Below are 24323 nucleotides of genomic sequence, written 5' to 3'. Positions count from 1 at the left end.
TTCGCTAAATCAGGGGTCTGCAACCAAAACAGCGAGAAGAGCCATTTTTGCAAATTCACTTACAAAATCAACACTAGAAGAGACACAATACAGGTGAAAAGAAGGCAGTCCTTAATAAGAAATATCAAATCATACTTTTTTGTAATGCCTATTTTAAGAACAGTGCACACACAATAATTTTGTAATGTGATCCATATAAATATTTAACCCTTTTCTGAGTCCTAGTAGGCTCCAAGATCAGTCCTATCTAGCAGCAATGACTACCAGAAATTACTTGGTGATCCAGAGGGGGGTCAATTTAGGAGCATACAGTACAGTAAACCCTCGATTTAATGGACTAATGGTGGGAAGGGGGGGGGGGTCCGTTAAACCCGAAAGTCCGTTAAATCAGAGGGTTTACTGAGACCTGCCCCTGCCAAGCTCCCTAAGCCCCAGTTCTCCCCCTCCCCCCGCCCAATGCCCTCTACTCACCTGCTGCTGGAGGAGCTGGAGCCCCAACGCCAGGGTGGGGGAGTATGCAAGTGCCCTCTGCCTACATAAATGCCCACCCCTATTGCAGGAGCATGTGGTGGCTCCAGCAGTGGCAACTGTCCAGGCAGCGGTGGATCTGGTGGCTGGTAATACCTTTTTTTGGTGGGGAGGAAGGGATTTAGGATTTTACAGGCCTCGATTAAGCGGCCTTCGGGAGCAACTGTGGTGTGTTGGACGTCCGTTGTTCCCAAAGTCCACTAAATCGGGGTCCATAAAATCAAGGTTTACTGTATAGCAGGGGTCAGCAAACTTTTTTGTGTTGGGCCCCACTTTTGTCCCTGCAGTTAGCAGGGCCCTCCCACACCTTGTTCAATGCCCCAAAAGTTATGCACTGTGCTCCCTCTGCAATGGGAGGCACAAGCAGGAGAGCCAGCAGAGGCCTCAGAGGGGAGACTGATTGCACTGTGCCCCCATTATGAAATTTCATGCCCCTTGCCTAGTGCTTAGAGCAGAAGCTGAAGCATCTGGAGATGAATTCTTTTTCCACCATTTCATTGCTTCAGCTTAAGTAGAAGTCCGTACATGGCGCACCAAGATTGAAAGTGGCTTTCAAAGCACACTGGCAGCAAAATAGAGGTAGCTGACACCTGTTTTTCAGACACAGGTTTGTAGCACTTTAGGCCTGGCTTGCGCTCAGCCTCAGTGGCCCTATCTGTGAAATAGGTTTAATAATTCCAGTCTCACAGATATATTGGGAGAAGGAACCAAAACTTATCTGGTGGATCTCCATTAGCAGCCTATGGCAAACTTGCACTTGAAGCATCCTAGTTGCTGGGACCTACAGCCCAGAGCATGAAAGGAAGCTGAAAGCCCATGAATGGTGGGCAGACCCTGAGCCTTTGGTCATCACAGACCGAGGGAAGTAGGTGGAAGAGAATCCAGTAGCTCACAGTGAATGTGAGAACCTTTTTACCATCCAAGCTGAACACTTATTTTTCATTCCCTCCTGTTCCTTTGAGTCCATAGCTTGGGAGAATCTCAGTATTAATTATTTGAGCACAATGTCCCAAACCTGACGGTAACTGTACAGCAATCAGGGCAAGGCAGCTCTATGTGGTAACTAGCAATGCAGCATCCCTGGGAGCTGCTTCTTCCCAGCCCTAGGCTGGCTCCATTCACAGCTGGCTGCAAGCAGTCTGCCTGCTGGGCTTTGCTCCCAGCCTGAACCAGCCCGCAGAAGGAGAGTGCATACCTAGCCAGTGAATGGAAATGCCTGGACGGCTGGCTGACTGGGCTGAGCTCCCAGCCTGAACCTGTGCGCCACCCCCAACGGAGGGCGTTGACCATGCTGGAGAGAGCAGTCGCTGGGCTGCAAACATGCTGCTGGTTGGAGGGGCTGAGCTCCCAGCCTGAACCCACCCCCACAGAGCTTACTTCTCTAAACAAAGAGGGAGGAGGGAGCCCTTCTACTATCTGCCAACTAGTTGGAACAGCTGTAAATTGAGAGGGGGCAAACAAAAAGAGAGCAGACACTATTTGTAATACAGCATTATCTCCAGATCTGAAGAAGTGGGTCTGCCCCATGAAAGCTCATCACCTAATAAATTATTTTGTTAGTCTTTAAAGTGCTACATGACTGCTGTTTTTGTTTCATTAAGACACAGACTAAGATGGCTACCTCTGTGTTACTATTCTTCCAGGTGCGAGTAGTTTGGATACTTCTATGACAAACTGCAAGATCTTCCTTTAAGATAAAGCTCTTACCACTGTAAATACAGAGCTTTATATTAAAAGAGACTAAACCACTTCAAAAATACACCCAAAAGATTTTCTTAAAATCTGAGCTGGGTGAAGAAAAGAAGTCCTACCATGGGTCTAACAGTGCAGTTACAATTTATCTGTGCTGAGTTTAGATACGCTAAATATTATGTGTTCTAAAGAAACTAGAGATTGTGGGGAAAAAAGGGTACATTGCCCCCTGGAAAACTTATAGCTAAACAGATTCCTATGTTTTTCATTGAAACTTTCCATAAAAAGTTTGGTGAAATATCAAAACTAAAATGTTTCGGCCAGATTTGTGTTTAATTTCAAGCCTTTGGTTTTTTTAATCAAATATCTAGAAATTTCTACAAAAGCCGTCACTTTTCTTGAATATATTTGTTGGCCAACCCCACAGATTTCTCTTAAAATAATTTCTTATGGAAAATTTTCAACCAGCCCTAACAGAAAGTTGAAAATTTCAATTTGTGACTACTTTAATCAGATAAGAAGGCTGCCTGCCAGTTGTTGTGGTCATGTATGTTGTATTATGGGCATCTGTTTGTTGGGAAAGGGAGAGAAACTGCTTCTCCCTTTTAAAAAAAAAAACACCTCACACTTTCTATTAAATTTAGGGAGGCACCATCAAGTGTACATCTAGAAAAGCAAAATATTTATTTTCAGGCTGGATTTGTTGAATTTTATGGATTAGAGACTGATAATGCTGAAATAACTTGACAGAGTCCACCTAAAGCCTTCCGTTCATGTGCATGTTAAAGTTCATTTACATTCTTAACTGCAACTTGGCTTTCCTGTCAGAAATGTCAATGTTGTATAATATTCAAAATTTGAAAGGAAAGCATCACTTGTACTGCAGATGCATATGGAATAGAATTGAAATTGAAAATACTCCAAGAATGATATGCACGTTTTTCCATTCAAATCATACTGAGATGCATACAAGTGGAAATACAAAGAATAATGTGTGCTGACAGTTCTTGCTGTTATCTTAGTTACAAAAAAATGATACCCTAATGGTGTTAGCCAAACAAACATTGACAAGAGGACATCTTTAGGGGAGAGTTAAATACTTTTAAAATACTGAGCTAATTCATGAGGAAACTTTAAATGAACTAAAATAACTACAAGAAATATTTAAATTTAGAAATAAACAGGAGTGTCAGCGTTGAAGGATGTAGTACTAGCGACATACTTCTATTGGGGCACTGAGTGATTCAGTGCAGCTCAGGAGAAAGTAAAATTTAGTTACTGTCTTGTGGGGAAAATTGCTGAGATGTACTTAATTGTTGTTGGGTATTTTGACTGGTGCATCTAATTTGAAACTGAAAATCAAAACTAATTGTGTGCTGATTCTATGTAAATGCCCCTGTATGTCAGGTATGTCTTGTATTGCAGTTTCATAAGTGCAAATACTCTTCTCAGATTGCATATTGAGATGCAGTTGCAGCAGAGAAAATGAGGGGAAGTGGTTTGAGGTTATAGGATTAATGCATCACATAACTATTTGTCCTTCACAGTGAAATAATTAACAATTTGGGCATTTTAAAAATGCCATTTTTAGATTTTTGGCATTAACACCCTTTTAGATAAAAGCTACCTGTATTAGAGCTTATTGTTCCAGTCCATGTGTAGACTTGGAAAGACAACATTGGACTGATTACATTCAATTATTTTATAAGTTTTCTTTGTAGTCATGTGGTCTAGAAGCTTTCAAATTTAAAGTTATATTCTGAAGCACGTATTGTAATGCACAAATACTGCATCCACTGAATGCAGTATGGCATTATAAAAATGTATGTTGCTGTTGCATCTATCGTTAAGATTTCAGAATGGTTTTATTATTAATCTGATTTCTACACATAACATTACAGAATACTATATTAAAATTATGGGAATGGAGTCATAACTTTACATGAACTTTCAGAAATACAAGTTTATTTTTTAAAATACACTTTGAAATGGTGTTGAATTAAACAGTAGACATGAACTGTTGTGCTTAAAATGTTCCCAGCTTGTTGTGGATAACACTAGATTATTCATTATGGAACACATATTACAGGTCAGACAAAAATGCAAATGAACTTAAGACAAATCTACCTTTTAATGCTTATTAGACAAAAAATGTAAGACTTGTTTTCTGCACTTCTTCCATCCTGTTAACTAAAACCGTGTAAATAGAAAAATCAGTGAGACTTGACTGCCATCTTTTTAATTTATTTTTTTAAACCTCTGACAACAGTTTCCAAATATACTACTATAATTCTTCACTGAAGTTACATATTTTATTTTGGTACAGAAAGAAAACCTGATAAAGAATCAAACTGTTCACCTGCAGCACAAGAACTGATGACAAGATTGGGATTTTTATTGGGGGAAGGAATCCCAACGTCTGGAAACGTAACTGTTGAAGAAAAAAATGAAACAATGGTATGATGAAAGAACGTAGTTGATTCTCATTCTAACTCTGAGATAGGAACCATTTTCCTGAGAGTTAGTTGCAGTCATGTGATGTATAACCAAACACTTTTGGCTGTATTAATAGAAATGAATATCATGGAACTTGCAGATAAATCAGAACTATAGTAGTAGTAAACCTCTTCCACACCTACATCTTGGAGCATAGACAATCAGCAACCAGTCTTCAATGTCTCCTGTCCTGAATGATCTTTTCCAGTTCTGACCAGGTGTATCTCATCTTTTTAGTGGCTGCTGTCAGGTCTCTATGCAGAGTTTTATAAATTGTGAAATGATCTCAACTCCTAAGAATAAAGAACAGTAAGATTTTTAAAAATACTTGGTATATACAGTTAGTTTTAGAATGCTTTGTTAGTGAAATATGTTAGTAATGGTTAAAATACGAGATATTTCTAAGGGGCTGTGGTCCCTGGAAACCGAGAGCTAGGGTGGCTGCTCAGGATTCAGGTACCCAGCTGATCAGCAGAGCACCCACAGTCACTCATATATGGCAGCATGTGTTTCTATTGGTGGTACACATACCCACATGCCTTGTATTCTGCCCATGAATGTAAAAAAATTAGAGGGAACAGTGCTGAGGGGCACACTATCCCCTGGCCGCCAGTGCGCCCTGTTTCAATTCTGCTTTGTGATGTCTGTTTGGAAGCAGGGGAGCAGAGGGAATGAGAAACTGATGTCTTATCTTTCTACAAGAATGTCATGTGTTTTCTGAGTGATCTCAATCACCACCAGACTTTATCCTTATCCCAGGACTCTTAAATTTCAATGGTGGTTAAGTGTGAACAGGGTGAGGATTCCAGAATTTAAATAGAGAGAATGACTAAAGCATTTATTTTTAGCAAAATGTGTAAAAGAAAGGAAATCTGCCTACCAACAAATGTTTCATAGAACAAAATGTTTCTCCTTTATTTCTTCGAATTCATCACATTTGAAAGAGCAAAGAAATCAAGAACATGCCATTGAACTTCCCAAATCACTGGGAATAAAATGTAACAGTTAAGGTTATACTCAGAAGTGAGTTCAGAATTCTCATACTATTTCATCTCAGTAATTCTAATGTTCAAGAAATGTGCTGTCTTCTATGCAGTAACTGTTTGTTTCATTGATGTTGTAGTGCACAGTGGCTAGTCAAGGAGTAAGCCCCTGCTCTACACTTACAAGCAGCACTACGTCACCTAGCACTGATAGTCCCTGCTCAACTCTGAATAGCTGTATTGGCAAAACAGCTGCTAATAAAAGTAGTTCCTGTGGGACCATTAGCAGCCCAAGCTCCACACTGGAAAGCAAGGACAGTGGAATTATAGGTAAGCAACAGAATTTTTAGTAATAAGAAGCTTAATAGATATCTTCTCTTGTTGTTTAGTGTTTATATAGAGAAGTACCCGACCACAAGATGGTTTCCTGTCTAACGCCACTTGGCAGTATGGCTCTAGTTTCTATGCTTGAGAGAATTTAAAAGTGCTGTTCTTTTTCTAACAGCGTTGTTGTTTCAGATGTGCATTTTCACTTTTACCACCCTTGCTTCTAATACCCTTCATTTCTTTTTCTTCTTGACAATTTTCTCCATTTTTTTCCCCATATTCACATAACTGCCTCCACTTGTACCCTTCCCTTGTCTCTTCTTTGTCATCATTTTCTTGTCCTGTGTTTCTCTACAGTAGTATTTGCCCATGCTACTACCCTCAGTTGTTTGAAACCAATCTTAGTTTTCAACCAAAAAGCAGTATATTTTTTGTGCCGGTACTTGCAGGTACTGAGTACTGGCACCTTGGCCAGCTCTAGCTGCAGGATTGTCCTGGGGGTGGAGGGTGGGAAGCGGGCTGAGTACTGTCTCCTCTTTTTTTTTTTTTAAACTAAAAATAAATTAAAAAATCACGGCCAAAAAGTATTTAGAATCCCAGTTTTAAGGAAATGCTACTGTACTGTTCATGAGCACAGTCAGCTTGTGCTTATTGAGAACAATACAGCTTTTTTTTTACAGCATAAAAGGGAACTGAAGGAAGATTTAAACAGGGAGATGAGGGACAGGTGAAATTCTGGTGATCGGCCACAAACTCTACAACTTTGGACTTTGGGCAGGAGGAAATGTAGAGGCCTCACAGTTATTTGCAGCATGAAAGGAGCATCTCTGGACTAAAAGCTGCCTTCATCGTAAAAGTCAAAGATTACTTACCATTAATATTTAAAAAAAGAATATCTGTATTAAGGGAAAAAGTCAAAGTTCTGGGCCTTTGTGTATTCCAGCTTCTCTTTTGTCTTCTCTCCTATTTAAGAAAACAAGCAGAAAATAACTTCTTAACTTAAAGGCTTTCTCTGCTCTAGTGTCTTCTAACTTGAAAAATGTCCTTTCAGTTTTACTTAAAATCAGTCTGTCAAGGTGGCAGCTTCTTATTCGACTTGCGTAAGGCACTAAACATTTTCAGTAATCTTTGTATAGTGAGGTGAGAAAATTTTGTTGTTCATAAAGGTATGTGGGTGACAGATCTTGGTGACAGATCAGGTGCCAGACTAATCTACTTGTGTGTATGTTCTCCAAAGTGATTGTTCAATAGGAGTAGATTTGACATTTAAACAATGAAAACTAGTTGTATGTTACTTGCATTGTTTTTTCATTTGTCTGTATACGGTTATAATGTAGTAGCAAATTTTACATTGTGTATGTTGCTGTAACTTAACCCACCAAGCAAGAAAAAACCCTTGAGGAATGCAAATGAAGAATTTTTAACAGAAAATTGCTAATTTCAAAGCAAGTGATCATTTAAGATCAGGTTGTATAGACTTTTGTCAGGAGTGGTCTAGGTGATGCTGGTCCTGCAGAGATGGCAGGGGCTGGCCTTGATGACCTCTCGAAGTGCCTTCCAGTTTTACTGTTCTGTGATTCTATGATTGTGTTTGGTGATTGGAGGTCAAAGACTCAAAATATATTCCTCGCTCTCTTGTCAAAGACCACATGGGTAATGACCCTGTCAGCTTGTTTTCTGTGAGAAGAAGCTATAAATATGAATTCAAGGAAAGATCCTTCATCTCTGGACTGTATGGACTCTTAGAGGGAAGTGTATCTGATGCAAAGCAGAGATTCCCCAGAGATAATCTGGGAAACAGAAGTCTTTTGAGGCTTTTTTTTTCTAGAGTACCAATTGATATTGGGTAAGTAACTGGACTCTTGCAACTGGAAGCATCTTGATGTGATGTTATTTTTTAAAAAGTCTAGTTTGTTGATGGCAGCTCCAGATAGACTATGAAGTCTAAGGAAACTGTCTGTGACTCTATAGTAAGCCTAGTATGGCGATCCAGGAGTTCATGTTTATTACTGGCTTGGTGAAATCTAATTATAGAACACATCACCAATATGGGGCATTGGCCCTGTTTTCTCATAGTCTTCCTTGAGGTATCAATTCAAACAGCATGACAGGTTGGCATAGTTATAACAGGAGTCACATGCCACAGGTCAGTTAACCTTAATGATTGTAACCTAACACTATTAAAAATTGTAATTTGTTATTGAGAGTTCTGAGGATTAACGATTAGTTACAGTGAGTGAATCACAGTCATATGAGGGTCTTGACACAAAAAGAGTTTTTAAAAATAAACAAAAGTATCCCTTAAAAGAGCATCAGGTTAAGGAACTGAGCGCTTTGCTCATAGACTTTGACCTCAGAGGAAGGTCTGAACATTCCCATTCTCTGGATGCCACAGAGACTGCTGCAGCAGAACTAGTTTCACTGAGGCACCTGGAAGCCATGAGGAAATACTGTATCAAAGAACAAAAGTGGAGGAACCTGAAGAAAGACACTGTGGAAGCCCACCAAAGTCACATGGAGCAGCTAGTAGCTGAGAAGGAAGCTTCTTCCCTGCAGCTCTAAGTCCTGGAGCAACAAAAGGAGCAGCCTCAGATTGCAAGTACATCCCCTCTCATCACCAGGGAGTTGGAGAAAGCCTGTCAAATTTACAAAGAGACTGACTACATTGAACAGCTCTTATCCACCTTTGGGAGACTGTGTAATCCATAAGAGTCCAGAGGATAAATTAACGTATATCCTCTTCACCCAGTTGACTGGGAAAGGCAGCTAAGCATTTATTTATATCGAGGAGCCTGATGCTAAGATGTATAAGAAATTTTTTAAAAATATGTTGAAGAGGTTAAAAATCTCCCAAGACCTGTCAAAACAAACCAGCAGAAATGTAGCACTTTAAAGACTAACAAAATGATTTATTCGGTGATGAGCTTGCGTGGGACAGACCTACTTCATCAGATCTGATGGGTCTGTCCTGTGAAAGCTCATCACCGAATAAATAATTTTGTTAATGTTTAAAGTGCTGCATTTCTGCTGCTTTGTGGTGTTGGAGTACAGTCTAAGACCGCTACCTCTTTGTTGCTATCCAAATCCTATCAGTTCTAGCAAATGACTTAAGGGTTTCAAGATACACAGGTGATCTGAAATCATGACTTGCTGTGTAGTAAGAGGCTACATTCACCACCTTTTTGTGATGGAAGGAGTTTCATATGAAATTCTACTATTGTGACATTTTTGGCTGATTTCTGCTGTGGTGGTGAAAATAATCTCGTCTTTAGCACATTTCATTTTGCCATGCAGCTATTTTAGCATTTCATAGAAATATGGAGGAATAAACTAGTAATCATGCTTAACTAATCTATTTTAGTGTGGTTATCCCTGAGAACATGTTGTCTTAAGTTTAGTACAGTTGTCCTTCAGTCCATTATCATGTGTCAAGTGACGTGTCTCTAAGAAGAGAGATTTTGTATTTGCTCTCACATAAGTTAGGAGAAGGAAGAGAATACATTAGTAATTGCATTTTCATTTTTGCTGACTTTTTCAGCATTGTGCCTTCTACTTTGGAGATAGGTCAGCTTTGAAATAAGTCTGGGACTCACAATTTCACAAAACGAGACATAATGCAACTGATAAGGGGGAAGCTCCATTGTGACTCTTAAATATTACTTATTGCAAATATTAAGTAGAGTGTTTTTTTACATATTGCTTTAGAAAAGTATTTCAAGTTGTTTCACGACTGAAAACTCTACCATGTTAATAGAGGTCTCTGTTAGCGGTACATTTAAGTGATTAAGCTTTAGGATACCCGTGAGGTACTGTTGGCAAGTATTTTACCCTCTTACCTTTTTGTTAAACTGAGTCTGATGGTCACTAACCTAGGGTCATACACCAAGTCTTCAGCAAAGCTGACAGCATGACATGAGAATCTTACGACTTATCTGTAAAAAATTTTGCAACTTTAACTATATTGGTATAGTTAGCTCATGAAAACAAAACACCGACCACCCACCCACCCAGCTGTGCAGGCAGTTTTTATCAGTATAGAAGTGCTTATAGCAATATAGCTAGTTTGAAAACTGTTGTAAGCTATGCCAGTATAGGGCATCTTTGTACCAGTGTAACTATTTTGGTATAAAAACTACTCCCCCCCCACCCCCGCCGCCATACTTCCCAGGTTGAAAAGGCTTGACTAGTAAAACTGTTGAGAGTAGACCTAGTGTTACACTCTTCTGCTAGATAATCCATGCCAAAGTCTGAAAACTTTTACAGTTTCTGTATGATAATGGTAACTATTATTTTAACTTGGAATTTTCACTTTACTAGGATTTTCAAGTAAATGAATGCTCAGCTTACTGAATGCTCTGGAGTTTAGATATATTTCATTGAAAATAAATAGATTTTGCAAATTGTTGAAGAACTAAGCTTTGTAAGAATTCACGAAACGTTTAAAAGCTATTTAAGATGGTGATTTGAGGGCAAATTTTGTCTCTAACAATGGCCTTAAACTGCCCTAATGGGGGGCAGTATGAGCTCTTAATCCCCCCGCTCCCAAAATAAAAAAGTATAGATTTTAGAAAAATAGACAACTACTCACTCTGGGAAGTGAGATGGAGTTTCTGTCTTTCAACTCACATTTCATATCTTGGCATAATTTCCTTTCTTTTGAAAAGAACCTCTTCCACTTATAACTCATTTCATTAAAACAGTAGTTTCTCTCTTTGAGTGCAGTTAGGGAACACACCTCAAATGGAAGTTTTGAGATGACTGTGTAACCATTTTAAAGTGCTACTAAAGAGTTCTATTTAAGTCTCTGATGGACTTAACTGTAATTACAATTTATAGTGTCAAAATTAGCTCAATTATACCCTGACCTATGTATTTTCTTCCTGTCTGTTGTGGTTTTACAGTTACTTGATAGAAAAAATGGGGTTCTCCTTTCTCCCTTTTAACATGCTTTTTGCATTGCAGTATTCCTACATACAGCTGTGCAATCTAGTAGTAATTTATGTGCATGCATACCGTGGATGTGACTTTATTTTTAAATAGTTAAGTATTTACAATATGTGCTCAGTGTTGTGCATAATATGAATGTTAACTCAAACTAGGTACACTTTATTACATGCCAGTGATGAGGAAGGTCTTGTTGAATATGTGGGGGAAGGATGAGAAGAACAGTGTTTTGAATTTAGTGGCAACATAAGGAGAGCAGGAATGATCCATCTCGAGGGTTGGAAGGCATGGAGGAGGAAACCGGAACAGACACAAGCAGGGAAGTATTGTATAGTGTCTTGAATTGTGTGTGGTTCATGACCCAGAGACCCTCATAAAAATTATTTGCTACATTTCATGATAGACATAGTCTATTGAGCTTGAGTATTGATTTAAAGTATAGCCTTCTATCTCTTGAATCTTCTCCCGAATCCATGGAATATAAATTTCTTGGAAATTCATTTGGATACTGTTTTAAGATTTATTTTCCCTGGACCTGCTCTATAGATGATGTGGGCAGAAAAATAGGGAGTGTAGGAATTTTTGGAGGAGTAATTTAATCTCAATTCATTATCAGTCTAAGCATCTGTATGGAGGGGTATTGTGAAGAAGTGAAGTAGGGGGATACCTTTCTGATAAAGAAACGTTATTTTGGTTTTGTATTTTAAAATGTGTGTAGTTGTATGTTCAGATTTGTTAATAGCATTAAGTGTGCATTTTGAATAGAGTTTGGTGAGTATATCTTTTGTAACATTTTCAGCACAGTTCACCCAACCATGAAAATAGCTTGTTCTTCCATGCTTCTTAAGAAGGCTTCCATTGTATTTCCATTCCCACTTGGTTATTCTGGGCCAGCAGGCCCTTTGATGGGAAATCTTCCCTCCCTTCCCCCTACTGCTAGAACAGGCTCCTGTTAGTCTTCTAATGCTTAACTCAAATCATCTCTGCTTCCATTGAGTTTGACATAATGGAGCTGGAGGCAGGTTTTCATCTTTAGCAGAGAGCTAAATAGGAGAAAAGACTGGGCTACTCGCCAAAAACATAAGCTTTCCTAGAAACACGCTACCCTTTCATTATGGCAAGCTTGAGTGTAACTCTTTCTGGGTTTTATTTTTTAAATCCAAGGGGAATCATCATTTATAGTATTTCAAAAAGGGTCAAGTTATTTAGACACAAAAATAAAAATGCAGTAATTCCATCCTACAGAAATATGCTGAGGGGTGGGGATTATTAAATGCTTTATTTAAAAAAAACAAACAAAAAAACCCCTTACTTGTACAGTCCATAAATGGAATACCAAATAGTTGGTATTTCTTTAAGTAAGGTCCAAATTTTAAACATCCTCTATAAATCCCTTTAAATATGATACTTAAGCCTTGTTTACAGCTAAAAGTTAGTATGACCTAGTTCCATCTTTTAGGGCTGGGAAGAGTTTTACCCCTTCTGCAAGCGAGTTAGTTAGGTCAACATAGCTGTATTAACTTAACTATCACTTCTTGAGATGATGGATTTACTATAGCAATAGCAAAAAACATTTGGTTTTTATAGTAAGTTTCTACACTATACTGTTGCAGCTATAGTGCTGCTTGCGTAGACATATGTCCAGGTGCCATCGATGATTGCCAGCTTTCCCAAAACAGATGCCATGGCTGTGAATGCTAACTCCCCACTGGATGTCAACCCTTTGGAAGATTCGTATAGTCTCAATTCAGCTGGGGATTTTTCACTCCCATTGCAGTCAGTGTTATGCATCATGGGTAGGTTTATTGGTGTGCAACTCATCACAGTCCAGCGCACAGTGACCTTTGGGAAGTTTTGGCAATGCATAATGGGGCAGAAGTAAGTCATGCAGTAGTGGCTGGAACTGGTTGGGGTCAAGGTCTCATCACGCAACTTCATCATATGATGTCATCCTTATCTCATAGTTTTCATGTCTGTTTTTAAAATCATATGAGCCCACATAAGGCTTGTTGCGGTCCACAATCTCTGAAACAAGTGTCTTCCCTATTGTCATAAGCAATGCAAGCATAGGATGCATGATGCACCTATGTTTGCAGAGCTGCAAGAAGAGCTACAAGGAACACGATGATTGTGTGGAAGATTGCTATGGGACATAGTGAGAACTAGTGGTTGTTGGTGATTTTGAAGGAACAACTGCAGATGATGGAACACTGTCTTTCAGTCTGAGAATCAAGCTCTGACTGGTGGAATATCACCATCATGTAGGTTTGGGATGACATTCACTGGCTGCAGGACTTTTGCATGCACAGGGCCATGTTCCTGGAACTATGTGCAGTTCACACTGCAGCCTTGTAGTCCAAGGACACCAAAATGGAAGCTGTACTGACCATGGAAGAGTGGCTGTTTCACCATAGAAACTTAGTGTCAGATTGCTGTTGGTTTGTAGGAACTCATTTTGAAGTTGGAAAATCCACTGTGGGGGCCATGGTCATGGAAGTGCACAGGATCATTGTCTTCTGCTACCCAGGGCTATGATTCTTGACAATGTGCAGGACATAAAGTATGGTTTACAGCCATGGGGTTTCTGTGTTGCAGTGGAAAAATGGCCTGCAATACACATCCCTGTTTTGGGAACAGACCACCTTGCTGCAGAATTTGTGAATGGAAAGGGCTACTTTTCTATGATTATACAAGCATTGATGGATCATTGGGGTTGCTTCACCAACATCAGTATTGGCTGATCAGGAGACATGCATGATGATCAGGCTTTTAAGCACACAGAACTTTTCCGAATGCTACAGACAAGGATTTTCCTTATCAGAGGATTACTGTTGATGATGTTGAAATGCCAGTAGTGACCTTGGGGAGCACAGCCTAGCCCTTTTTCCTGTGGCTTATGAAGTTGCACAGCAGCCACCTAGACAGCGGCAAGGAACAATCTAAGTGCAAGTTTGGCAGATGCAGAATGACAGTTGAATATGCTTTTTACTAGATTGAACTGGTGCTGGTGTTTACTCACAAGACTGAATCTCAGTAAGAAAAATATCCCAGTGGTTGTAGCTGCCTGTTGCTTACTGCATAATATGTAACAGAGAGATAGCCGTGTTAGTCTTTGATTTGCATAATATCTGTGAAGCAGAGAGAGAGAAGTTGCTGCCAGGGTAGAGGGTGGAGGTTGAGTGGCTGTCTGCTGAGTTCGAACAGCCAGACGTAAGGACTAGTAGAAGAGTTCAGTGAAGAGCTGTGGTGAAATGAGAGTGGGTGTGGGAAGTAACACCATTTCTTTGTACATTCCAGCTGTTCAGTTGGCTAATATTTTTCCCTCAGTAGTTAACTCTTCAGACCTAACTCTAATTGACTTGCCTGCAAGATGTTAAAGCCAGGGATGGAGAGTCCTAGGAATAAAAACAGGAAGAGAGGCAAGCAGGAAATTAGTTGCAGGATGCTAGGAGAGCCAATGAAAACGGAATATGGGCTTTTGAATGGGAAGCAGCAGCCCTTCCCATTCCTGTTGACTGAAGAAGAGCTTCTGGGAGGTCATGTGAGGAGCCAGAGAGCAAGGCAAGGCATGGAGAATCTAGCAACGTCCATGTTTAAAGAAGAATTAAATCTTGAAACTACAGATAAGCAAGTAGAACAGGGAATGTTTGGTCAGATGCTATTAATTTATTCTTTATTTCTGGATTTGTGAGACTTCTCTGTGATGAGCACATTTCAGTTCCCCATTATACTGTAACTTTCTAAGCTGAATCTCAGAGAAGCAAGTGTGTGTTTAATCCTTTTTCTCAGTTGCTCTGTAACTCCAAGCAACCAAAGCAAAGTATTGATAGATGCGTTCTTTTTTTAATGTAAAAAATCACCTAGAAGGTGGGAAGTTCTGTGTACATGTGCCTACAATTACACTGCTAAATTACCAAGAGAAAAGTACTTCATTTGTATGAATTCCCATCTGATTGACCTAGTGGAAGAGAACATCTGAGTTTTGGAGATGCAGCTAAAATACAAGTTTGAGTTTAAAGGGGGATTTGAGTGGATGATGATGGGAAGGAGAGCCATCTAAAGGGAAACTTCAAGATTTGATGCAAGGACCAGAGACATTGACAAAATTTCATGGCACACTTTGGCACTTCTCATGGCACACCAGTGTGCTGCAGCACACTGGTTGAAGAGCATTGATACAACTGTCAAGATGCACGATTTGTCACAGGGTGATCATGAGTCGCCAATGTGATGTGATTGTGCAAAACTCTAATGCAATCTGAAAATATATATAATGTATTTCTGGTAGAGATTATGGAATTATCGCCCTTATAGAAGACATGGGGAGACCTCATCTGGAACACTGTGTGCCATTCTGATCTCCTATATTTAAGAAAGATGAATTCAAACTGGTGTAAGCACAGTAAAGGGTGACTGGAATGATCAAAGAAATGGCAAATGTACTTTATGAGAGGAGACTTAAAGATCTCAGCTTGTTCAGACTAAAGAGCCAAAGTCTGAGGAGAAATATGATTGCTCTCTATAAATATAGAAAAGGGTTAAACACCAGGGAGGAAGAGGAATTATTTAAGCTAAGGGCTTATGCTGAAACAAGAACAAATGAAAATAAATTGGCTATCAATACATTTAGGCTTGAAATCATATGAAGGCTTCTGACCATCAGAGGAGTGAAATTTTGGAACAGCCTCCCAAGGAGATTAATGTGGAAATTAGAGACATTAGCAGATATCTTCAACAGCTGGAAATGGAAAAGTAGAGGAGGAAGGCTGAGTAACTACAGCGAATTCTTTCCCAGGTATCTGACTCATGCGTCTTTCTTACATGCTCAGTAGCTAACTGATCACCCTATTTTATCTCTGGAAAGAATTTCCATGTGGTCAAATTGGCAGATACCCTGCGGAGTTTTGCCTTCCTCTGCAATGCGGTACATGGTTAGTCGATGGTTTGAACTACAGAAACTTCTGAATTCTCTGTAGCTTGACGTTTTAATTGAGATTTGATAGTTTCAGTAATTAATCCAGCAGTTATGGGCCTCCTACTACATGAGTGAGTGGCTGATACTCTGTTGCCTGCAGTGTGCAGGGGTCCAAGTAGATGATAGATTCTTCTGATGTCAATGTCTAAGAACCTTTGGAATAGCTTTACCTCATAAAATGTGTATTTTGTATGGGCATTATTTGTTGTTGTTGTTCCTGTTTTGCTTTGTTAATTTAAAAAACAACTCTATTTTAATTGGTTCTTGGCACTAACTGCATTCTGTACTGATTGAAATGTTTGTGAAATTGGGAATGAGCCAATATTTTTGAGGTGTTTTAATCTAGATTTTGTTTGCAGGATATATCAGCATATTTTACACCAGGATTTTTTAAAAAGATAGTTAGGGAAATATTCTTTCAGCTATCTTGAGTATGCAAATTGAGTCTTCATTGTAATTTCCTAATAAGCATATTGTAATTTCCTAATAAGCATATTAAAACAACAGCTGTTTTTTCATACTTGCAGTAGATTGTCACTCGGCTTGTTTACTGAACATAAACTGATTAAAAAAGGAAGTGGGTGGTGCAATTTCCGTTTGCAGAAGGCAAAGTTATAACCTGTGGAATTGTTACAAAACCAGCAATGGGAAACATGTATTCCAAACTTGGTATGCATCAAAACATTGTATTAAACACTTGGGTAATTTCTGAGGAGCAGGGGAGCCTTGGGATACAGTCTTAATCTGCTTTCTCTTGACCCAAGCTTGTAAACTACAGATTAAGTGTGCCATAATATACCAAATGTTGTTCCAAGCCTACATTTGGCTCCAAATCCTTCATATCACACAGGTTGTACATTTGCTTGCAGCAAGACCAAGGCTTAAGCCCTCTACTCTCTGATTTGCTCACCTTGATCATTTTTTTTTCCTGATTTGTCAACCTTGATTACTATTTTTGGTTCTCTGTGCCTTAAATATTGAGTCTGTTCTGGTATGGCTATGGTCTGAAGAAGTGGGTCTGTCCCATGGAAGCTCACCTAATAAATTATATTGTTAGTCTTTAAAGTGCTACTTGACTGCTTTTCTGTTTTGATAGTATATGGACTAGCACAGCTCTCTCTATCTCTCTCTCTCTCTCTCTCTCTCTTTCTCTATCTTTTTTTTTCCTGGAAACTACAGTACAACTCAAGGATGGCCAGATTGGTACCACTGATAGCTATACTTACCTACACCCTTCTAGCTTCCATCCTGCACACACAACTAGATCCGTTTTTCACAGTCAAGCCCTTAGGTGCAATCACATTTGCTCTGATCCAACGGGGACAGACTAGAAACTACAAGATCTCTACTAAATATTCATAGACTTGAATTACCCACCAGGAGAAAAAAAAAAACAAATCGACAAGGCCAGACGAATACTCAGAGACCAGCTACTCCAAGATAGGCCCAAAAAAGCCAAGACCAGAACACCACTGGTCATCACCTACAGCCCCCAACTCAAACCATTGCAACGAATTATTAATGACTTACAACCTATCCTTAATCAGGATGCCACACTCCAGAAGGCCCTAGGTGACATGCCTGTTCTCTCCTATAGACAGCCTCCCAACCTTTTGAGGATTCTAACCAATAGCCACAGTCTATACCGCAGGAATACCAGTCCTGGGACTTTTCTTTGCAACAAAGCCCGCTTCCAGCTTTGTCCACGTATCTATTCTGGTGATACCATCACTGGACTTAACCAGTTTACTCACAAAATCACAGGCACATTCTCATGCTCCTCAACTAGCATCATATATGCCATCATGTGCCAACAATGCCCAGATGCTTTGAATATTGGACAGACTTCAGACTCTCTCAGACAAAGAGTTAATGGGCACAAAACAGACATCAAAACATTCCTGATCCACAAACCAGTTAGTCTACGTTTTAATGGAGTGGGCCATTCTGTTAATGACTTAAGAGTCTGTGTTTTATTGAAGAAGAATTTCCAGTCTGCTTTACAAAGAGAAGCTGCTGAACTCTCTTTCATATTCAAATTCGACACATTAACATGCAGTTTGAACTGGGATGCAAATTTTCTGGGACATTATAGGGGCTCTTTGGCATACTTGGCTTAATCTAATTCTTCACTCCCCCCTGCCCCTCTGCTCTCTGATTTGCTCACCTTGATTTCTTTTTTTTTCCTGATTTGTCAACTTTGATTACTGTTTTGGTTCTCTGTGCCTTAAATATTGAGTCTGTTCTGGTCTGGCTATGGTCTGAAGAAGTGGGTCTGTCCCACGACAGCTCACCTAATCAATTATTTTGTTAGTCTTTAAAGTGCTACTTGACTGCTTTTTTAGCTTTCTCTCTGTTACTATTCACGGCTATTCAAGTAGAGGATCAAAACAGGGCACAAGTGTCATAAATAGTTTTCTGTTTTGATAATTGCCTTATCAAATTGATATTTTAAGATTCTTTTTTTGCATTGGAAGAATGAACTCACATAAAGACAAATAGAGGTGGTGGTAGAGAACTATCATCAATTTATGCCCTTCTATGTTTAAGCATATTTTGAAGCATGTGAATACCCCAGTTAAGCCAACAGTAGTACTCACACATTTATATTTAAGCATATGTTTATGTGCTTTGCTAGACTAGGGACAATAAAAACTAAAGAAAATTAAGTATACTTTGTAATTTAGCTCTAATGTTTTTCTTTTTAAAAATGTTGTCATGGCAACCATTTTTTAAACAGAAGCACTGCTATTTTCCTGGCTTCCCAACTCCTACTCAACAACAATAAATCTCAGGCTATGAGATATCTTCTGAGATATCTTTTTTTTGTTTATACATAAAGGTAGATAATTAGTACAACATAGAAGTATAAGTGCAATAGGTGTGGAGGAATAAACAGTATTAAATGAGAGTTTTTAAAGGCATTGGAGGGATCCAGATTATTTCAAATGCAAAAAGAGAACCACAGCTGATAGAGCTGAAAAGACCAGTGTGTTTATACTTCAGCCTGCTTGAAATAATGTAGAAGTGAAAAACAGGAGCAAAAGCATTATTACTTTCAATTTTCCCTAACTTTAGCTTAAATGTTTTCCCTTTTTTAATTTGATTGCACACATACTTCACTCTGACATAAAGTTATAGAGGTTGAACCTCTCTAATCCACAAATTCCTTGTCCAGGAATACCTGTAATCCGGCATAATTTTACTAAACTAGACAACCACTTATCTTGTGTGTGGCCAAGTTTCCTGCGGTCCCATAAAGTTTGTTTACAGCCACCAGTCCTGGTTATCACTGTTCTTTGATCTTATTACCTCTGAGTAATGCTTCTAGACAATGTTGACAATCCAGTCTGGCAAATTCTCTCATTCAGCACCAGCCAGGTCCCACAGGTCCTGAACTAGAGTTCAATGTGCGTGCGTGCATGCATGCTTGTTTATATACCTACATACATTCACATAATATTCACAAAAACTATTATTTTGCAAATAAATGTATAGGAAGAGCTTGTATGGGGGAGGAACTGTCTGAATGTCCTGGCACACTTAGCTAGGTCAACAAGCTTGAACCAACAGAAAGTCGGTCAAGAGTCTGTTCTGTCCTAAAGTTTCACTGTTCTGCAGAAAGTACAGAATGGTGACTTTAATAGAACTCTCCCACCCTATTCAAGGGTTGAACTGGATCTGTTCGCAAAATGCATATATTTGGAAAACTGAATGATGAAGAATACATTTAAACTCTTGATTCTTTCTTTAAAATGCTTTCTTGTTTTATGTTCTTCCATTAGATTTTGTTGATTATCAAATATTTCTTGTTTATAAGAAAATATGTAGTTTGTTACATTATTAAATTTAATATTCAAGGAAATTTGATATTTAGTGAATAGTTTGTTTCCTCATTGAGAAAAAATAGGATAAATTTACATGGATATGTAGTGGTTTTGAAACTGCCTTTCCCTTCTATGTTTTATTGGAATTTAAAGCTCTAGTGGGGAAAATCCCTGGCCTGTGGTCTGCTTGAGACATTTAGGCTTAGTGATCCCCTTTCCAGCATCTGTGGCGGAGTGAGGGATGGGAGCCCTGAACCTTGCGGGCCAGAGCCAGATGGTCTGGGCTGGTTCCAGCTCCTGAACTCTGCCTGGGGGGTGGGCAGGAAGCAGCTCCATACAATGCTGCAGCCACTAGCTGCTGTTCCCCCATCTGGGGAAAAGGGATGGGGGAGTGGCAGCAGCAGTGCTGCCCAGAAGCTTATCCCACAGGGTGGTGCCGGGGGACATGGTGGGGGGAGAGTATAGAACCATGTATGTCTGTGGGTGCTACATAGGAATGCTGCACCCAGGTAGCCCAGGCCGATGTCCTCAGACACCTCCTGCTCAGACCCTCATTCCCACCCACTTCCTGCAAGACTTTCCTTCCACCCCGACTTTTCACCCCACCTCTTATGCCCTTTCCCTGCCAAATCCCTCATCCCAAACCCTCTTGCACCCTTCCTCCCACCCCTGCACCCTCAGCTCACTTCTGAACCCCACTCCTGCCCGGATACCACATTCCAAGCCCTCTTCCACACTGAACCCATCATTTCTGGCCCCATCCTAGAGCCCAGAGAGGCCCACAGTATGTACCAGCTGTGGACCTCCTAGACTGTGTGACTGGTGTGCAAGTGGAATGAGTGGACTGTTTCCTTTTTTCTTTTGTCTTTTTTTCTAACCCCGCCCCCCACCAGTTGGGAACCCATCAGTGAGGTGTGTTTTGTTTTTGTTGTTTCTCACTTGTGTGGCCCCTGACTGATTTGTCCACGGGTCAGTGGCCCCCTGACCCAAGAAAGGTTCCTCACCCTAGTTTAAAGCCAGAAGAGATCACTGCATCATTTAGTCTGACGCCCTTTGTATCACAGGCCAGCAGCACCATTCAGCACTGCCCTCTAAATCCAGCAACCAAAATTAGAGCGAAGTATTTCAGCCCCCTCTAGGATGTATTGAGCAGTTAATTTTCATCCATAAGGAGCATTTTTTTTTAGTTAACAGAATGCATTATGTGGAATTTATGTGGATGTTACATGTGTAAACTAAGAAGCCATTTGAATAGTAAATGTGTCACTGAAGTGCTTTTGTAGTACTTTATCCTCCCTAAGTTTTTAGGATTTTTGTTTCTTGTTCAGCAACCATAACAAGTTCATCTGAGAATGATGATCGCAGCGGATCCAGTTTGGAGTGGAGTAAGGATGGGAGTCTCAGGGCTGGTGCTCATCAAGGAATTATTCATGATCGAAGGGCAGATAATTGTTCACCTGTTGCAGAAGAGGAGACAGTTGAGTCTGCAGAAGGTTTTTCCAAAATGGAAGTGTGTACTGGAGATGGTCCCGTTCCCTATACACAAAGTTCTAGCTCTTTAATAATGCCTCGTCCCAACTCTGTTGCAGGTAAGGAAGCGCTGAACTAGAAGAGGAAGGATTTTTAGTGACCTAATTGTACAAAATTAGGTATTTTTAATTAAAGTTACAACATCGATAGTAAGAAATTTCTTTATAGGAAATAAGTATTGACTCTGCAGTGAACTGTGTATGTTTATTACTTTAAATTGTTTTCAGAAACAAACCTGCAAGAATTTGAGTGTATATGTTGTACTAGGATGTTATTGCAGTGGGGTTTTAAATTTGGGTATGCTCATCTGTTGGTTTTGTAAATGTAACATTGCTATTTTAAATCGTTTCAGGGGTCTTACTTCAGTGCTGTTAGTTACTATTCCTTTTGGTAATGCACAGTCAGTACAGTTCTGGAAGAGATGAGATAGATTGTTGTGGATTGAACACTGTTGATAGAATTAAGTAAATTGACATTTCAGCCATATCCTTCCCCCTGTACCTGTGCAAGCCAATTGACAACTTAGTGTGATAGAAACTTTCTAGAAGGGGCAAGTGAAACCAATACAATACAAATTAAAGCTGTAAAAAACAGAGAAGGTAGTCTTACTGAGTCCACTTAACAGAAGCATGCCTTGCCAGGCATTAATGATTTATGGAGGAGGAAAAGTATTACGCTGGATCTGGAGCTGAACATAGTCAGCATTCCACAGTAAAAAAGGGAGCTGTAGTTTGAGATGTGAAATAAAAATTGCTGATTGATATGAGGGAGTCTTAGTTTAAAGTTTTAACTCCCTTTTCTGAGCCTTTTTCTCTAGGGAAATATTTTTGTGATGAGTAGAAAGTTACTTCTGTTACCACTGGGATTTCCAGTGGCTGTGCTCTGATGCAGCAGGTATTAGCAGTATTGGTGTGAGCCGAAAGATACAACACTAACTCTAATCTATTGCTCTGTAATTTACGGTGATAACCTATGATGAGAGTATCATGTTTTGCTGTGTTTTTAAATGTGAAGCAGCAAATATGTGGGGTACTATAGGGAAGAACGCTGATACATTCTTCAGCTGGTTTTAAAGAAAATGTAATGTGTCTCTGTTCCAGAAAGGATGTCCAACAAACTGCAATGAGTTTGAACTGACACTGAAAAATGCACAAGTATACAGCATAGTAAACTTTATGATGAATTTAGGATTTGTCAGCAATGTAGTGGGTGGGAGATGATTTTTCCTCTCTTTTTGGATTATATTTTGCTTGTTATAATTAGATATGATGCAGGGGTATATTGTGAAATTCAATAACTCATAGAAGTTAACAGAAAGCAATTTTTGTGGGCATAATATTACTGAGTATTTAAAATACCTTGCAAATCATTAAAACGTTAATTTTAAAACAATGAAAGCACCACTGTTAAGTGAAGGATATCATTACTTCTGAATGTTATGCCATGCAGGGCCTTTCTGTTAAAAGTCTACAGAGGGAGAGAGTCAAGATTTTCCAGCAGACTGCTGTGATTACAGAGCATAACTTTCCAGTTTTCTGCCATGTTTGTTCATTAGCTTCATCCTATTCACTCAGTTAAACCCACTACAGAATGAAAATTTTGGTCTTAGACTGTGCAATGGCAAAGAATCCTAATGAATTTGTATAACTTTTCCACTATCCAACATGAGTGAAAAGGAGAAGACTGATACAGTTGACTCTTTTATACTGGACCCAGTACAGAAAACTGCACTGAGTGAACAAGTGTTCCGCTGCTGTCAGCACCCAGGTGGCCATTGGTACCAACAAAAGCCCTGGCACTGCAAGAACCATACTATTTATAGAGGAGATATATTCCTCATCATCATCTGGGGGCACAGCTCGTCACCAGTATCGATCAGAGTGCTATTCCCCATATGCTTCCTGAATGATACCAACAGTGACCCACACTCTGCCTACTTCAAGTGTTCAGGTGAGGCTCATTTGTCGGAGGCCTGCAAGATTTGCAAGGCTTTCCAACCCTGGACCAAGTGAGAAGGGGAGTTGTGCTTCAATATCATCTTAATGGAGGTGTCTCTTCACCTGGTACTGGAGGTGGACTTTGTACCGGCAACACAGGCTTTGGTGCAGGAGACCTACGGACACTCACGTGCCTCCCCAGCACCACTGGTTGCAATCTGCCCTGGTGACACGGCTACAGAAATCATGACCTCTGCAAGCTTCGTGCCCACCCAAGTGGCCTTTGTGGACCCTTGGGTCTATCATTAAAACCAGGGCTTGGGCCCCTCTGCATTGGGGTCGGTTTTCTCCAGGTCCAGAGCATCCCTACCAGCAACCCCTCTGAATCATTTGCTTGTGTCAGAGAGCTTGCTTCCTCCAGGCCAGCTCTCTCCTCACCCCTAGGAGCATAAGGACCAGGTGGCCCAAATGACCATGGACCTCTCACTGTCAACATTGCAGGTCCTGTTGCAGGCGGAGGCACTGGGAGAGAGGGGCCTGAAGAGATCCTCATCTTCCTCCTCCAATGGGGCCCAGGGAGACACTCTCCCATCTATGCCTTCAATGGATTTGAGGGCACACCAGGACCTCCTCCGATGCCTAGTCCAGAGCCTGGGGGTCCAGGCTGAGTGGTTGTCTGAGGACTCCTACCAAACACTCGACATTTGCAGTCGAATACCCCTACCAGGGTGGCCCTCCATGTAAATAAGATGCTGGCTAAGATCTCTCAGTCCCTGTGGCAGACCCCAGCCTCCACTGCCCCCCTGACAGATAAGAGGGCAAAGTGCCAGTATTTTATGCCCCAGGATGGGAACGAATACCTTTTTACACACCCGTCTCTGGGGTCATTGGTCATCCAGGTGATAAACCAACAGGAGAGACGGGCAACTGGGTGCAAACCCTAAGAATAGGGACAATAAGAAAATGGACCTGATGAGCAGAAAGGCCTATGCCTCAAGGGCGCTGCAGTTTCAAATAGCGAATCAGCAGGTGCTGCTGTCTCATTGTGTGTATAACATGGACAGGTTTTCTGAGCTGCTCTCTG

The 24323-nt window shown here is 40.2% G+C and overlaps 1 protein-coding gene across 3 annotated transcripts in view; it reads left to right on the top strand.

Moving 5' to 3' along the window:
* The window catches only part of TANC1 (tetratricopeptide repeat, ankyrin repeat and coiled-coil containing 1), a 193983-nt gene that overhangs the window by 96916 nt on the left and 72744 nt on the right, over positions 1-24323 (top strand). Inside the window, exons 5-7 of one of the 3 annotated variants that reach the window (XM_075000827.1) lie at positions 4547-4677; positions 5840-6029; positions 21101-21361. In XM_075000827.1, coding sequence (XP_074856928.1) covers positions 4547-4677; positions 5840-6029; positions 21101-21361 — 582 coding nt within the window. Of the gene's footprint in view, positions 1-4546; positions 4678-5839; positions 6030-21100; positions 21362-21383; positions 23253-24323 lie in introns of those variants that run through there. The other 2 variants (XM_075000828.1, XM_075000829.1) reach the window with 2 other exon arrangements.

Source organism: Carettochelys insculpta, chromosome 8, assembly GCF_033958435.1.
Source record: "Carettochelys insculpta isolate YL-2023 chromosome 8, ASM3395843v1, whole genome shotgun sequence".
NCBI lineage: Eukaryota > Metazoa > Chordata > Testudines > Carettochelyidae > Carettochelys > Carettochelys insculpta.
Note: the sequence above shows the minus strand (reverse complement) of the source record. Positions and strands in the feature narration are given on the sequence as shown.